This window comes from Aegilops tauschii, chromosome 6 (genome assembly GCF_002575655.3).
Source record: "Aegilops tauschii subsp. strangulata cultivar AL8/78 chromosome 6, Aet v6.0, whole genome shotgun sequence".
Lineage (NCBI taxonomy): Eukaryota > Viridiplantae > Streptophyta > Magnoliopsida > Poales > Poaceae > Aegilops > Aegilops tauschii.
In genome coordinates, this window is record NC_053040.3 from 476,737,607 (window position 1) to 476,753,957 (window position 16,351).

The window sequence follows — 16,351 nt, forward strand, 5'->3', positions numbered from 1 at the left end:
TCCGGCTCGCCATCGAGCTATCCGAGCGTGAGGCATCCAAGGAGGTGGCGACGAAGGTGAAGGCGACTCGACATGCGAAGGCGACCTGACATGCCAAAGGTGCTTCGACGACTCAGACATGACAGACGGCTCCAGGTCCAGCTTCGATGTCGACGCACCGCCGCACGCCGACGCCTATATGGAGTGGCAGAGCCGCACCAAGGACCGCAAGACGAAGGGTCGGCGAGGAAATTGTGATTTCCTTCATCCTTCTCCGTTTTATCTATGTTTTAATTATGTTTATAGTATGAGTTAGCATTGTCCGCCGATGAACTTTGATCTTTTGTGAGGCGATGAGCTATGATCTGGCTGTATCGGATAAATTAAGCGAGTTCATCGTGTTCATGTATGTAGCGTTGCATGGGTTTAAGATTTCAGATATGAGGTACACGACTGTGAGAGTAGACAATTAAGACGCGTCTGGTCACTGCCTATGAACGTGCCGGATGCATCCGTTTGAGCGCCCGAATTTGGTATCGGCGGGTGTAGATGCTCTCACCATGATTGAAAGGAAAACTTTGGATCAATTCACTCCTTTCACTGACCTCTAAAAGAAAAAAAAGGCAAAAAAAAAGACTTTTCTCGTCCACAGCTCACACTCCTTTCACTGACGTGTGGGCCCGGGTCCACATGTCAGTGGGCCAATGGCACGGCAGAGGAGCCGCGTCTGTCTAATCCACCACCGCCGCCGTCAACCTCCAGCTCCGGCCGGCCTTTCTCCTCCTTCCCCATATCGGCCTAGCATCCTCTCCGTCCTCTCCAGGCCGTCTCCACCGTCAGCCTTGGGAACCAGATCCAAGCCCCCTCGGTCGTGACGACTGCGCGGGCGAGAGGATCCCTGTGCAGCTCGCCGAGATATGCATGAGAGGGAGCGAGCCGGAGGAAGTGTGCTGCTCACCTGGGGCGGCGGCCACTGCTGCGCTCTCGCCGGCGCAGACCCTGCAGCACAGGGTAAGTCTCTCGTATTGCCCTACTGTTAGCTAAAGGACTGGTACTGTTGTTTGTGTGTCCATTACTAGTTCTTCTAATTACAATTTCCCTGTGTGAGTTACGAATTGCGTATCTTCTTTAGTCACTGCAAATTCAATGTTTATTCCCTGCACCGAAGTAGTCTGAAGAACAAACATTACATTTCTCTGCCACAAGAGCCACTCAAATATTTGTAATTTCTCTTGGAGAGATACATGTCTTCTCTAGCTGTGGATTTGACATATGTTGGTCTTCTATCTGGCTCTGTACCCACAAGTAAAGAAGAAGCTGCTTAAGTTAGCTACTATTTGGATGCCCAAAATTGCTTCAGGACAGGAGGCAAGGAGCGCTGGCAAGGTAATTGCTCAAGTCCTATATATTCAGGCAACAAAAGGTGATGGGTTATGTCTTGTTTTTTTTGTGTGTTTTTTAAACTTCAATGTGTGCGTGTGCATAACGTACACCGTATCTAATTTCACTGCCTCTAACTGGACCCCTGTCTTGACTGCAAGAACACACGCACGAGTCATCTAGTATTTTTTTTCTTTACCTGCCAGTTGTTGTGTGTGTGTATATGACTCTGGGATGTTAGTGCAATATAAGCAACAACAATTAATCTTGATAGCCAAAGAAGGTGTTGAAGCAAACAGAAGCATATGTAAGATGCTCTCCATGGCAGCAGGTGCCGTCGTCTTCTTCGCCGTTGCCCTGTCGGCTGCTACCAGCGGCGACACTGCGGTCGTCGAGCACACGTTCATTGTGAGTGCACCATCCATTTTTTATCATCTTAAACGTCGAGGCTAACTCTAATTTCTTGACAAACGTCGAGAACAGAGCACAGCTCGAGTGGCTAGAGGAGCATGTATATGGCCTCGCCCCGCCTGGGTTTGAGTCCTGATGGGGCTCCCCAAGGCTCTTATTTCTTCTAAGATGTTTGACTCCGGATACTAGTGTCCCGGAGTTTGCATTTTTTTTAAACGTCGAGTCTAGCTCTAATATGTTCATAAATCATATATAATGCTCATCACTTGATCAACTATTGGATCCAGGTAAGCCAGGTGCGTATGCGGCATCTGTGCAACGACACGCTGGTGACGGTGGTGAACGGGCAGTTCCCCGGCCCGGCGTTGGAGGCCACGGAAGGGGACACCGTCGTCGTCCACCTCGTCAACCAGTCACCCTACGGAATCACAATCCACTGGTACGCTTCGCTCTCCTCAAAAACAATTCACCACATTCATGCATAAATGGTCGTCGTCTCCTCGTCATCCGGTCTTCTTCTTCTTAAGGCTCTAACGTGTGTGCGTACTTGCAGGCACGGCGTGAAGCAGCGGCTGACGTGCTGGGCGGACGGAGCCGGGATGATAACGCAGTGCCCGATCCAGCCCAACACGACCTTCACCTACCGGTTCGATGTGTCCGGCCAGGAGGGCACCCTCTGGTGGCACTCCCACGTCTCGGCGCTCCGGGCCACCCTGCACGGCATCATCGTCATCCGCCCCAGGTCCGGCACCTACCCATTTCCCAAGCCCGACGTTGAGGTCCCGGTCATCATCGGTGAGTGGTGGCAGAGGGACCTCATCAAGGTGGACAAGAACTTCTCCATCGGGGGATCGTTCGACGACAACCCCGCCGCCGCCACCATCAACGGGAAGCTCGGAGACCTCTACAACTGCTCCGGTAAGCTGTTTGTTTGCTACTCCTCCGATCGATTTGACAACACATGGAAAAGAGCCGTACGTACTGACCCACGTACATGCTCTGTTTATAGGGGTAGCAGAGGACAACTTCGTCCTGGACGTGGAGCCCGGCAAGACGTACCTGCTGCGGCTGGTGAACGCGGCGCTCTTCTCTGAGTACTACTTCAAGGTGGCCGGGCACAAGCTCACGGTGGTCGGCGCCGACGCCAGCTACCTGAGACCGTTCACCACGGAAGTCGTCGCAGTCGCGGCGGGTGAGACCATCGACGTGCTCATGGTCGCCGACGCCCCACCTTGCAGGTACTACATGGCTGCCCTGGCCAACCAGCCGCCGGTGCCTGACCCGCAGATCCCGGTGTTCATCTCCAGAGGGGTTGTGCAGTACAACAACATCCCCAGCGATGCGCAAAACTGCACAGAGAAATCGCCTCTCATGCCTGAGATGCCTGACCAGCACGACACCATCACGACCTTCTACTTCCATGGCAACCTCACCGGCCTGCAGCAGCCTGGTGGTGGTCACCCACTGCTACCGCAGGTCCGGGGTCGCGTGGACGAGCGTCTCTTCCTCACGCTGGGCAAGGGCTCCATGTGCACGCACAACAAAACATCTTGCAAGCGAGGAGGAAGCAACGAGTCCTTTGAGGTGGCCTACATAAACAACGTGTCCTTCCACCTCCCGGAGACCACGGCGGTGCTTGAAGCACGATACTACGGCAGTGGCGTGGCGGTGGAGCAGCTGCCCAGCATGCCGCCGAGGGCGTTCAACTTCACCGACACGGCGTTGATACCGGTCGTGCCCGGAGGCAAGATGGAGGAGCTCGAGCCCACGCGCAAGGCCACCACGACGCGCCGGTTCGCGCACAACGCCACCGTGGAGGTGGTGTTCCAGAGCACGGCCACCATGCAGAGCGACTCCAACCCGATGCACCTCCACGGCCACGACTTCTTCGTGCTCGCGCAGGGTCATGGCAACTACGACGCCGGCAGGGACGTCAGGAGCTACAACCTGGTGGACCCACCCATGAAGAACACCGTGCAGGTGCCGAGGCTCGGGTGGGCCGCCATCCGGTTCGTCGCCGACAATCCCGGGGCGTGGTTCCTGCACTGCCATTTCGAGTTCCACATAGCCATGGGCATGGCGACAGTGTTTGAGGTGGACAGCGGGCCCACGCTTGAGACCACTCTCCCGCCCCCACCTTCGGATCTGCCAAAGTGCACGAGATAGATGTGCTGAGCAGCGTACCTAATATGACACCAAATAATGTGGATGACTCTTCCCCATCTTAATTTTAGTAGAGTATTGTGTACTGAGTACTGACATTGTTTAGTATATTCATCATATCAAGAAGAAACCAATTTGCATCTCTGCAACAACATGATGTCAAGAGCTAGTCAAAACATCTAGAATGCCATGCATACATCCAATTACTGAAAAAAGAAAGCACAAAAGGATCACTTATCCATGCCAAGCAGCAACACCGACCATTCATTCACGACACAACGATTGTGAGAATGGTCTCCCAAAATCAACACCAACTTTGCATTGACATTGTTTTTATGGCATGAAAAGGGTAACATAAAACAAACAAAGGAACACAAGACAATCTTCATCACTTTGTTTATCTCATTCCCTAGCTTTATATTGTGTTTACTGCTTCGTAGCTTGTTTTCCTTGTGTGTCTTGCTTACCTGTGATAGTTCATGGGAGTCAACGACGACACAAAGCAAGGACGATGAAGGCGCAACGAAGCCGCTGACCACACAACTATGAGTTGAAATTTTATTCTAGTTTTTTTTAAACAGAGGCATAAGTGTTGCCTCATCCTTAAATTAAGGAGTTAAAGTTGTATTAAATTGTCCCCATTATTACAATGTCGTTACTCGTTACTCTCTCGGCATGCTTTTACCCAAATGTTTAGCTCCCGCAATGGTCCAAAGTTTCGTGTCAGTCTTGATCATATGAAAGATGACAAAGGGTGGGGTGGGTTTGTGGTGGAAGACCCTGACATTCCTTTCGTTCCAAATGGCCCCCAAGAGACAAGCATGGTGACCGATGACATTGCCTTGTGGTGTGGCATGCGTAGATTCAACATTACAATCTAGCACTCCTTAACGGATCGTTCGGTGGTCCACGTGGAAGTGTTAACCGCGTAGAGTTGAAGCCAATCATTTACCATCCCCAAAATCCTTAAGGTGCAGCGGTACTTCTGCAAGGGATATGCTGTGGTTTTGTTTGTACATTTAGATAGGGGGCAAATCCCACAATGCCGTCATCCATGCTTGGCCAAGTGGTCGGCAGTCCAAATCCTATCTTGGATGGCAAGCAATCAAAGAACTTGACCTTCGAGGGTGCACATGGCTTCCAAATTATTGACTTCATGGAAGTGTGGATTGTTCCCAAAAACTAGACATGTTATATGAATGTGGAGTAGTAGTGTCCATTCGAAGCGATCTTCCAAACAATGTCGTCCTCAACATCTTTTTGTAATGGGGTGTTGTGAAGGCACACCCAAAGGGTGATAAATTCCCGAATGAAGCCCAACGTCCAAGTGTTCGGTGTTTTATTAACCAATGTGCCATCTTTCATTGCCTCTCTAGCCTTCCACCTTTTCCTCTTGGATGCCTCGAAGATGAGCGGGGCGATCTCCTTTGGTTTGCTCCCATTGACCCAAGGTGAGTCCCAAAACTATGTGTGAGCTCCATTTCCCGCGGTGATGTTGGTGGAGGCATAGAATACCTCAAGGTCGAATTCATCACATGGGTTCTCCATACCCACCTATAACTTTGAAGGGTCGTTCCACTCGTATCATGGCCAGCGGAGCCTAAGAGCTCTAGGGATTTTTTCAGGGTTAAGGATACCAAGCTCTCCTAACTCAGTGGGATGGCAAATGGCAGGGGCAGGCCCAGATCAATTCATGGGTATTCAAGTGAATACCCATTGTTTTTGGCAAAATATTACGTATATAGAGAGTTTGTACCATGTACTGTATGAAAACAAAGAGGTTCACAGGTTGTATACACTTTTACCCCATGGATTAGCCAGCCCACCTGCTCCTGTTTCTCCCCCTCCCCGCACCAACATGGCCTAATGGCCCAATTCTCCTTCCGGCCTGTCCCAGCCCAATTCAAAATTCATGTCGTGGACGTGGGGGCAATCGCACGAAGCCGTGACCGATCTGGCACCTCCTCCCAATTCTCATCGCCAGAAAGCACGCTGCGCCGCACGGCGGCAGGGTCATCGGCCACGGCGCCAGGCCGGCACCCGACGACGCCGCGCATGCATCCAGGGTGCAGATTGAGTCATGGGTCAAGGCACCGAGTTCGTGCGTCAGTGGACACATCGATCTTTTTCAGATATTTTTTCTCCATGGGATGTGCTTTCTTTACCGAATATTCGATTCTGAGCTCAGGCTCAGCTGCTCCTGAAATCGTAACCGTCAGCTCGCGTGCGGATCTGTGCACAACATGGTATTCTCAGCCGTATTTTACCAGTATCGGATTTAAACAATGCGACGGCATGTGCGCATTCATTGCGTGAGCAGGCGTTACCATGCACACGGAACAGACCGTGGGCGCGCGGCTCAGCCTTTTTCCTGAGCCGTCTCTTTCACGGAGGATTTAACAGGCACCCACCCATCCGGTCCCAGCGGGAAGGCACCAGGTTTAGCAGCACTGTTCTCTGATGGACCTGGCTTGGATCTCTACTCGGTCGTAATAGTTAGCAAGTATACAAACTGGATCACCTCGCCACCTAGGAACAAGCCAAGAAAAACGATGCACCATTTTTACGTAACTGCCTTTTTGCCGAGTCCTGTTAAAAAAGGATTAACCATCTGATCTGATTCAGGCAGTAACCATTGTTGCACTTGTCCGCTGCTGAGTGCACCCACCTCCTCCTCCCACCCGCTCCGGTGCCGGCATCCCACCCTCTCCCACCGTTCTCCACTCCAGTGTATAGAAGATATAAAATATGCGCACAACATATAAAATATATGATGAAGGATAACCAACTGTGACCAATTCCAGTAAAAATAGACGGTGGTTCAGCTAAATACAAACATCGGCAAAAGGAAGAACAATCGAAACTGAATTTATGTAAACCCACACATATATAAATGTGCAAGATGGTAGTAATAAGAAGGAAACCTGCTACAAACTGAAAGCTGCATGCAACAATTCAGATAAGAGAGAATCGGAACCTAAACATCAAATGATTTGAAGCTGACTACCACTACTCGATTGTTGCTACTCAACAAAAGGTGAGGTGATGCTGCCTTTCCCGTCCGCAGTTTAGACATGATGATGACCTCCTCGCTGTAATAAATTTACATGGAACTGAAGAGGAACTCATCTTCCTGTAGGAGACAGTCTTCACGTTGATTTAATTGGTGTGCTCTACCCAGAGGACCCTACAGATATTCATGATATTGGTAATAGCAGGGGGAAATTAATGTGATTTTTGCACTGGTGTGAGGCAAAAAGATGAATCAAAGATGCAAACACTTCATCTGGTTCTCATATAGTTACTGAAATCCACAAAGGATTTCGAAAAGAATGAAAGAGACAAAAATAACAGGGTGATTACAGTAGATATATAGTAGTTCTCATACAGTTATATCATTTTGTGACAAAATTGGCAGAATATTCAGTTATATTTACCATTGCATATTACCAAGAAAATTGTAGAACCCCCCAAACAATCCTCCTCGAGCACTTTCTAGTGGACTCTATCTCTCAAATCTTCGGTCTAATAAGAGGAATGATGATAATTAAGAGCATAAACTTCTTTAAAAGAAAAATACTAAGAAAACTAATATAAAGGTCAAGTAAATTTTCATATACGCTAATAATTGTACGCTCATGCTGTCCATGTTGATAAATACACACTATGGTAATGCACAAAGGATTACAAATTGATATCCTAATTTATCCTAGGATGAGCTGTCCAGTTTGATTGGCATGATTTCACACATTAATAATAATTAACTGCCACCGCAGGTAAATTACCACACTTTTCATTGGTGCATGTTCATATATTGTTCCTCAAATGCGAACTTGGTCCTAAGATGGAATCTAATAGCCAGATATGGTAGTTATAGTAGTATAACAGGTAGCTAAATACAGCAGGACCAACACATTCAGTAGCCACGACATTCTGTCATCGTGTTTGGGAGTCTGAAATTTTGCAACGAAGGAGGTGGCCAATACTAAGATTTTTTTCCCCATCCATGCATCATGTGGTTTCTCTGTTCCATCAGAAAAAACAAACACTAATTTCCCTATTTGGCTGTTCCAGATACAATTTACATTAAGAAAGAATTTCAATTAGCGACCATGTAGCCACCGTTAGTGTGTGCATATGAGGAAAAAAATCAGCAAATAGCATGCTTAATTTAGTTCCATCTAACATGTTCACAGAACTTAGCAAATCTAGCATCCAATCTCCCTGTTGTGCATCCATGCACTAAATCACTAAGTATCATCCAGAAGGAACAAAAGAAAATAAGGCAGATAAAGCCAAACCTGGGGGTTGGAGCCTTGGAGGATTGACACCATTACAGGGCGCTTGTCATACCTTATCCGTAATCCGATCTCTCAGGAATACATATTGTACAAGTCGTACGCCTCGCCAAGTGAGTAGAAACTAAGACATAGTTCAGGACAAACTACACTTTTCGTCGCTTCCTCTGCATACTTGCGAGTTGACTGCTCTAGGGCACTCATCCAAGATGGACACTGTTTTCTGTCCGGCAGCGCACTCCCAAGATGTAATCTGATTTTCCAGTGAATAAAATCTTTGTAAGTTTCCACAGGAGGGAACACGGGAGCTCCAAAATGAAATGTTGGCAAGCAGGACTGCTGGATGAATATCAGATGCGACCACACCTTACATGCCACCATGCTTCCATTTTTCAAGAAACATATTCAAATGTTTTAAAAAAAATAACAAGATTTTGAGCGCCCACAAGGCATGTGCCTACAATCTATAAAGTTTTCACATAAAACTTGCCAGGAAACAGAAAAGACAAATTCAGTATGAATGGTGTCCTAAAATATACAAAAGCCAGAGTGACAATATTCACAATCAGATTTGTCATATTTGTTTCTACGAGTGCATTTCGAGTCTTGACTTGAACTTCTTACATATTGTATACACATGCCTTCTGGAGTCTGGACACTGCAACTTTTCCACAATTTTCCGCAGCATCTAAGGCCTCCTTTGGTTTGTAGGAAATTTGTAGGAATTCTATAGGATAGGATTTGCAAAGGAAAAATTCCTTTGAAGCCCTTTGGTTTGTAGGAATGGATTCCTATTCCTATATAGGATAGGATTCAATCCTTCACATTTTGGAGGAAAAAAAAATTAGCTTAGACTCAATGGAAAAATTCCTATCCTATGCATCAAATGACATTTCTGTCTTTATAGGGATTGAGATGCATGTCATCTCACTTGCTATGACTTTCCTATTCCTATAACATTCCTATCCTATGAACCAAAGGAGGCCTAAATGTCCTTTTCTAAAAACTGTATCATGGGACCATCTACGGTGTGGGAGCATAAGCAATCTCCCCCAGAACTATCTATTCGCATCCTACACCACATGAACGAACATTTTCATCCTATTTGGTCAGCGGGTCGTACTTACAACTAGCATGGCAGCGAATTTCACCCCCGTCGTACGACACCAGAGCAGCATTCAACAAAACGATAAAACAGGTGGCCAGGATTGGCTTCAGGCCGTACCTTTTTGTCCATCCAGGCGCCTCCGGATTCACCCTGTCTGTCGACTCTGCCGACTGCCTCCCGCCGCCGGCGCCCGTCGCCCTGCGGCCTACCCTGGCTAGCGCCGCCAACACGCTGGCCGCACCAGTAGCCGGCATTCGAGTGAGCCGGCTCAGCGCTCGTGTCAGCAATCCGCGGAAGGACCGCCAGAGGAACCAGATCTGGTTGGTCCAAGCTGTCCCAAACTCTCCCCGGACTGGAAACCTGCAAGTCAAGCCCAAGGGGGGCGGCGCAACCATGGTCAGGCGGCCCTGTCGAGTGGACACCGAAAACTGAGAGATCTCAGAGTAGGCAGGATTCACTTACCTGTCGACAACATCCAACAGGAACTCCAGGCCAGCATCTTCTATCGCTGGTTAGCCGGAGCCACCACATCCTTCCACTGCCCTGGGAGGATAGTGGATGGCTGTCCGCGGCGGCGGCTGGTTTCGAGAAGCACCTAGGATTGGGGTTGGTGGCACTGTAGCTTTGCAAAGCGGCGGCCCCACAACGACCAGTTGCGCACGGGGTCCGGCTGTTACACGACGACTCAGGTTGAAACGTCCTAAAAAGTAAACTTTCTGATCCACGGACCAGGCAAAACCGCGCGCCGACGGCCATCGACCCATACGGTTTGGGCCTGCTTCGACGCACTGTTCCCTACGTACGCGAGCTGTATCTCGCTTTTTCAATGCAATCGGCGCAGGCGTGTCAGATAGAATTTTACGAATCCCCAGACCATAACCAACGCGAACGATTTCGGGTCCAGCTGCGCTCGGGCACTGAATTGCTGCTCTCTTTCCTTACGGCCTTTTCAGTTAATTCTTAGATGGACATCTATGATTCATTTTTACGGGGGTGCTTCAGATCCAGAGTAATCAGTACTTTCATATGTTGAACAATTTCAAGTTATAATCTCAGATTAAAAAATATCAAGTTACGATCAATTATATGATTCTGTGATACTATTCCCCTATTTTATGTCTTTTATACCCTATACAGTTCTATAAAATAGTGCCACAATCATTTATACATGCCAAAATAAACAAGGGGTTGTAAAAAAATTGCAAGCCTTCTAAATTTTGAATACACACTCTTAAAATCCTGGGCCCGCCCCTGGCAAATGGCCTCCCAATTAACTTTACACTAGACACCGGTCACTTTGTTTGTTCCCGCCCGAAGGAAGGTGCGCTCGATTTTGTTTAGATTGTGGGTGACAGTCGGAGGAATGACAAATGGGGTGTATGGATATGCGGCTTGAGAAGTGAGGACTGCTTTGACTAGGGCCCTGCAACAAATGGTGATGGTGTTTTGTTCGTCCCAAGTTGTTTGGCGAGCTCAGATTATTAGGTTCTTTATGGTGGAAACTTTTTAGAGATGTTCGTCCATTGGGAGGAGCTGTTCCTGTCGACTACGAAGACGCGTATGGTAACTTCGTCAATCTCAAGATGATGTGTCGGTTCAGTCTCTTGAATGTGCTCACAGGGGTAGGATGTGCATGTGTGCGTTCATACGAGTGAGTGTATGTGTGTATGAGCGTTTGCGCCTGCACTGTGTTTAGAAAAATTACGAGCCGAGACGTAAATTTATCTTAATTGAAAGTCCACTTTCTTGAGCTGCCAAACTGAGAGTGCTATTTTAGTTTTTGGCCTAGTCACACATTGATAAACCTAGAACCATAGTTGCTCAATTTTATTGCAACTTTTGTGTTTTGTATATTTTAAAATCTAAAATTAGGCATGTAGTTCTGTGCATAATTCTAAATTTACTTTTTGTCTATTTCTTTTCACGTGAGAAAGATTCGACTCGTCCCTGCTTCCAACCGCATGCATACGCGTATATCGCAGTCAAACGTGTTCAATTTCTCAACTGTCGATGTTGTGTCTCTCTCCTGGCCGATGTTATTTTTTATTATACAGTTTCACCATCTCTTGCAAATTTATGATTATTCATTGATATTGCCTACAAAGTTGCGACTGTAGCTCCTTGTCTATCTGCATGATCATTCTTAAATTTGGAACATATAGATCGAGTCACACTCATACCATTATATATCTAAGTAAATAAATTAATATTACACTAAAGAAGTGGACGGTCGCGGCAACTAAGGTTTCGGATTTCGTTTTTACATTTTTACCGGGCCCCAACGAAATGGCCGAAGTCCGGTATTTCAGATTTTTTTGGGAAAAATTCAGAAGAGAAGCACAAACTAACATTTGAAAATTAGACCCAAAATTGGTGGAAATTTGAACGAAAAATGATCGAATTTTTTGTTAAAAAAGCCTGATCCAAGCAGATCCAGAATGTACGGCATAATCACATTGATTAGAAACAAAATTGAAAAAGAATGAACAAATTTCAGAATTAACAATCCACATCACAGTGTACAAGCTGCATTTTCATTGTTATCAAACTAAGACACGATACGAACTAAAAGGGCCGGCTTTCCCAAGCACGTGGTGTTGCGGCTCAACTGGCAGAGCCTGTATCTGTTATTCATAACTTCGAGGGGATAATTTCGAGAGGATAAAAGTGACATTGATGTCTTCAAGGTTTTTAATTACGAACACGCACCTGCCGAAAGACGTGGACATAGTACTGGTGGTCCAAAGCGAGGACTCTGCCCCTACCGTTACGTGCCTTAATCATGGTTAAGTCCGAAAAATGTATCATCAGGGACTTTAAGTGACTATCCGATTTCTAAAGTGTTAAGCAACGGGGGTCACTTTGTACTAGTTATATTTATAAGCATTAATATTTTTATGCTTAATCTCTTTGTTTCTATATACTTGAAATTGTAGGTTGGGGAAAAGCATTATATCTCAATATTACTGTTCATGAAATGTGTCGTTGATGATGTATTCATAGTAGTACAATAGTGTTAGCGTTTCTTTTCAATAAGCAGCATCAGTCAAAAACATTTTTGGGCTCAAGGCGTAATAAAAAAATTATTTTTTTATAAAAAACTTTTATACTTATATTAAACTAAGTGTACCATACAACAATTTTAATCAATATAATTTTTTATTACTCAGCCAAACAATAATGTTTCCAAATAATCGTTAAATTATTTGTTGTTATACAGTTGTAATGTACAACATTGAAAATTTTGATTTAAAAAAATTTAAATTGCAAGATGTATTAAAAATTATAATGTTTGTTAAAAAAATACTTAAATTAATTTTCTAGTATTGCATAAATTGTATATTGTATATCGTATATATATGCGTGTGTGCAGTTATCTTTTAATATTATTGAATGTCGTGGTAGATATTCCTGAATCTTAAATATTTTAATAGTGGTTTCTAATGTATATTAGTCAATCATATTCGTGGAATCTTCTAGGGCATATCAAATGTGACATGCAAGTTGAGTTTAGTAATAGACCTATAGTCTTCGAAGAACCAAATATGCTCTTGATTGTACTTTTGCGTATGATTCAATTATCTAATATGCTTAGCTAGATTCACAAATTGCCTTTCCTCGCGGGTGAGGAACATAAACAGTTACTCCACAGCAAAATTGTCTGTCCGTTCCGCACGATGCACGCACGAGACATTCGCATGACAAAATGTCACCGCTCCACCAAAACCCCAAACATCATCAATGCAGTTCCAACACTAGCTGCCATGAACACGTCCCTCTATCTCCAGAAGCGACTCTTCTGCGCCGCCGCACCCCAAACCCCATCCCCATCCCCACCGCGCCCCAAACCCCATCACCAACCCAACCCGCGTCGCCGCCACTCTTGCCGCACCCAAACCCTGAACCCCACCGTGCCCCAAGCCCCATCCCAACCCCAGCATGCCGCCACAACACTTCTTAGTTACATCCTAATTAAATTCACAATTGGACGGTGATACATAGCAAGATAAACACAACAGGTAGAACAAGAAACATCTCTTTCACTTTGGATCTCTCGCGATAAAGGACGGGTCGGTGATTCATTTTTGGGAAGACATCTCGCTAGGCAATGCCAATCTCAGAAAACAATATCCAGCCTTATATACCATTGCTCGCGATAAGAATAATACTATTGTGCACGTGCTTAGTTCATCCTCGTCAAATATTTCGTTCAGGCGGGATTTGATTGGCCCCTGACTTGTGTCATCGCATAATCTTTTATCCCGGCTAGATTCGATTAGCCTGACACAAGGCGGGGATGTGTTTCGCTGGAACCCTACTACATCTGGGTCTTTCACAGTAGACTATGTACCGTGCGCTCACGCATTTTTAGATACCAGTGAGTAATAAAAAAAATTGAAAGTCCAAAATTTCACTAAAAGTGAAAATCTTCATGTGGTATCTTCGTAGGAGAGTTGTTTTAACCAAAGACAACCTCGCACGACGCAACTGGCCAGGGAGTAAGAAGTGTTGTTTTTGTACTCATAACAAGACAATCATACACCTCTTTTTCCAATGCAAGTTTGCATGTTTTACGTTGTCAGTCATCCAAGTAGCGTCAAATTTGTATCCGCCCACAAGTGTTGCCAACATTTTTGGTCATTGGTTGGACGGGTATTCCAAATAAGTTCAAAACACTAATAAGGGTGGGAGCGTATGCCTTAATTTGGCCGCTTTGCCTATGTAGAAATAATTTGATTTTTAATGACAAAAATGCTTCTTCTCTACAAGTTATTTTCCGGTGTACGCACTTACTACGTACGTGGTCTATACTATAACAACCAGAGTACCAACCGTTGTTCAAGGCAGTGTGTACGCGATTGAAACAAGTGGCTATGGAGGTTTTTCTCCAACATGGGTGGCAGCATAACCTACGGATCCATCCGCCACCTCCTTCAATATAGGCATAGTGTCAGTCTATAGGACTCTACTGTTGCCAATTTATCTGTTTTTATTTCATACTTTTTTTGTTAGACTTTTGAATTTGGCTGTGTGCATTCTAGTTATGCAGAGGCTGGGTGTTACTCATAGTGCTTTGTATTCTCTTGATGCTATATTTTGAGATAATAAAATCGCCCATTATCAAAAAAAGTTCACTATTTTTAAGCCTATAGCGTTTCGTACCTGCGACCCTCGACATGGTTAGAGATTTAGAGAAACAAAATATTTCTGCTCGCTGACAGGTAGGATTTCCGCTACATACGGAAACGCTGGTAAAAAACCGCGTCCTAGATTGAAGAAGAGTGTAGAAACAGTTGTATGGTCCGAATATCATGAGTATAAAGACTAAATTAAAGAAGAGTGTAGAACATAAATGCAAATTTCTCGCAAACACTAGATTGAACAATATATGCGTTTTTTCGCTCCTTTTATTTGTTTCTTCCAGGTTTTTCCAGTATTATTAGTTTTGTGCCATTTTTTTCTTTTTTACTTTTGCTCTTCTGTTTTTTTATTTATATGTGTTTTTTGGTATAAATAGTTTTTTGTTTGCAATACGGTAGACAGACGGCAGTTCCAACCTGCTCTGTGGAATGTTTTCACGAGGATATGTGATGGATCGCAGTCGCAGTGGGTACTGCCGATGGACAAGATACGGATTCCTGCATTCATGTGCTACGCATTCATCGTCTCATCAAAGACCCACGCTACGACTACGAGCGCGCGGAATAGTAGCAGTAATCTCCTCTGGCTGGCTAGCAGCTCACGCACCGATGGAGACTCGTGCTACATATATGCACTCTCCGGCCATGTGCAGTGCAGACTACTGATGCTTTGGGTAGATCGAGCAGCGAGCAAAAGAGTGAGAGACGGGCAAAAAATGGCGTCCGAAACAGCGCTCATGGCTCTGGTTTTACTCGTCCTGGTGGCCGGCGATCTCGCCCATGGCCACGCCGTGCCGCTGGGACGACACACCCGGCCAAGCCTCGGCTGGATGCAAGGCATGAAGGGAGGGCCGCCTAGTGGCATGCAGCTATCAGATACTGCTGCTGCTGCCCGACGCCGCGCCATTTCTTCGATTGAAAAAGGTAGAGGACTCTGCATCATTGCGTTGATAATTTTCTGGTGGTACAAAAAGGGTCACACAAAGAGAAGCCGGCAGAGGAAAGTACTGGTAATTAATCTACACATAATTGTCGTTCCCTGATGCGGATATTCTTGAATGTGCCCTCATGCTGATGTGTTTACACACGATGTATCAGGCGAGGAGGAAAGGCGCCGCGACGCCAGCAGGGCGGAAGGCAAGTTCATCGCGCCCGTGCCTGGTTTCAAGCTCCCGCCCCTTCCTCCCAACGCTCCCTGAGAAGAGATCACATCACAGGGTGAGCATGCATGCATGCCGTGGCATTGACCATCACTAGGTCTGTCACCAAAGGTGTCGGAGTGTTCAACGATGCTTTATTTCAATAAGTAAGGCAGCATCGTCTGCTATGTTTAATAAGTTACTAAGTATGATGCCGCCTTCGTTCAGTAACTGTAAGGTTGCAGCATAAGCTGTACATAGTAACGGAGTAAAACAGTGAGCATTGTGCTTGATCTAGTTCGGTTCTTGAGAAAGCGTCGGCGTGGTGATCTGTCGATAAGGGAAAGGACGACGATTGGTCATGGCATAAACGATTTCAGAAAACATCAAACCAGACAGAGTTGAACATGAACCCCATACTGCTTAAGTTGTGCCCGAAGAGAGAAAGCTTGCACTTGTTAAATTGCAACCTAATTAAACTCTGGCGTGTTTTTGTTAATAAAATGATTGCATGCATCATTCGGATGCAGAGGCGAGGGCTTTCCTCCTTTTCAAAATAAAAATAAAAATAGGACAGTGCACCGCAAGATACACACAACAGACGAAGGAAATCCAGCACCAGTTCACCGGTTTCAAGCCTATAGCATTTCGTACCTGCAGCCATTCGTTGAGCCTGTGTGCACCCTTGACAGGATCGGAGATTCATTCAGAGTGACGGAAATATCTCTCCTC

At 45.9% G+C, this 16,351-nt stretch overlaps 1 protein-coding gene and 1 long non-coding RNA gene across 7 annotated transcripts; one reads left to right on the top strand and one right to left on the bottom strand.

Moving 5' to 3' along the window:
• The first annotated feature begins 623 nt into the window (after nt 1-623).
• Nucleotides 624-4,082, top strand: LOC109742875 (laccase-19). Of its 4 annotated transcripts, XM_073502569.1 has the most exons (6): nt 710-990; nt 1,286-1,365; nt 1,691-1,767; nt 2,058-2,209; nt 2,324-2,688; nt 2,780-4,082. In XM_073502569.1, exons 4-6 carry the CDS (start codon nt 2,073-2,075, stop codon nt 3,934-3,936), a joined length of 1,659 nt encoding a protein of 552 aa, XP_073358670.1. In that variant the 5' UTR covers nt 710-990; nt 1,286-1,365; nt 1,691-1,767; nt 2,058-2,072; the 3' UTR covers nt 3,937-4,082. The 4 variants fall into 4 exon arrangements, with proteins under 4 accessions (XP_073358669.1, XP_040248974.1, XP_073358670.1 ...); XM_073502568.1 differs by having other exon boundaries at nt 624-1,365; XM_040393040.3 differs by lacking the exon at nt 1,286-1,365 and having other exon boundaries at nt 681-990.
• A 2,640-nt stretch (nt 4,083-6,722) lies between these two features.
• LOC120967213 (uncharacterized) lies at nt 6,723-9,992 on the bottom strand. 3 transcript variants are annotated; one of them, XR_012188225.1, is made up of 4 exons: nt 9,802-9,992; nt 9,457-9,699; nt 8,856-9,050; nt 6,723-8,484 (listed from the first exon to the last, which is right to left on the bottom strand). It is a non-coding gene; the product is annotated as an uncharacterized lncRNA (long non-coding RNA). The 3 variants fall into 3 exon arrangements; XR_012188226.1 differs by lacking the exon at nt 8,856-9,050 and having other exon boundaries at nt 6,723-7,458; nt 8,235-8,484; nt 9,802-9,988; XR_012188224.1 differs by lacking the exon at nt 8,856-9,050 and having other exon boundaries at nt 9,802-9,980.
• Between the last annotated feature and the right edge of the window lie 6,359 nt (nt 9,993-16,351).

What these genes read in the sequence shown, in the direction of transcription:
- LOC109742875 (XM_020301965.4), top strand. Translation starts at nt 897, where the DNA reads ATGCATGAGAGGGAGCGAGCCGGAGGAAGTGTGCTGCTCACCTGGGGC. An exon ending in CGCAGACCCTGCAGCACAGG is followed by an intron (nt 991 to 1,633) that starts GTAAGTCTCTCG and finishes TAATCTTGATAG; the next exon opens with CCAAAGAAGGTGTTGAAGCA. An exon ending in AGACCTCTACAACTGCTCCG is followed by an intron (nt 2,689 to 2,779) that starts GTAAGCTGTTTG and finishes CTCTGTTTATAG; the next exon opens with GGGTAGCAGAGGACAACTTC.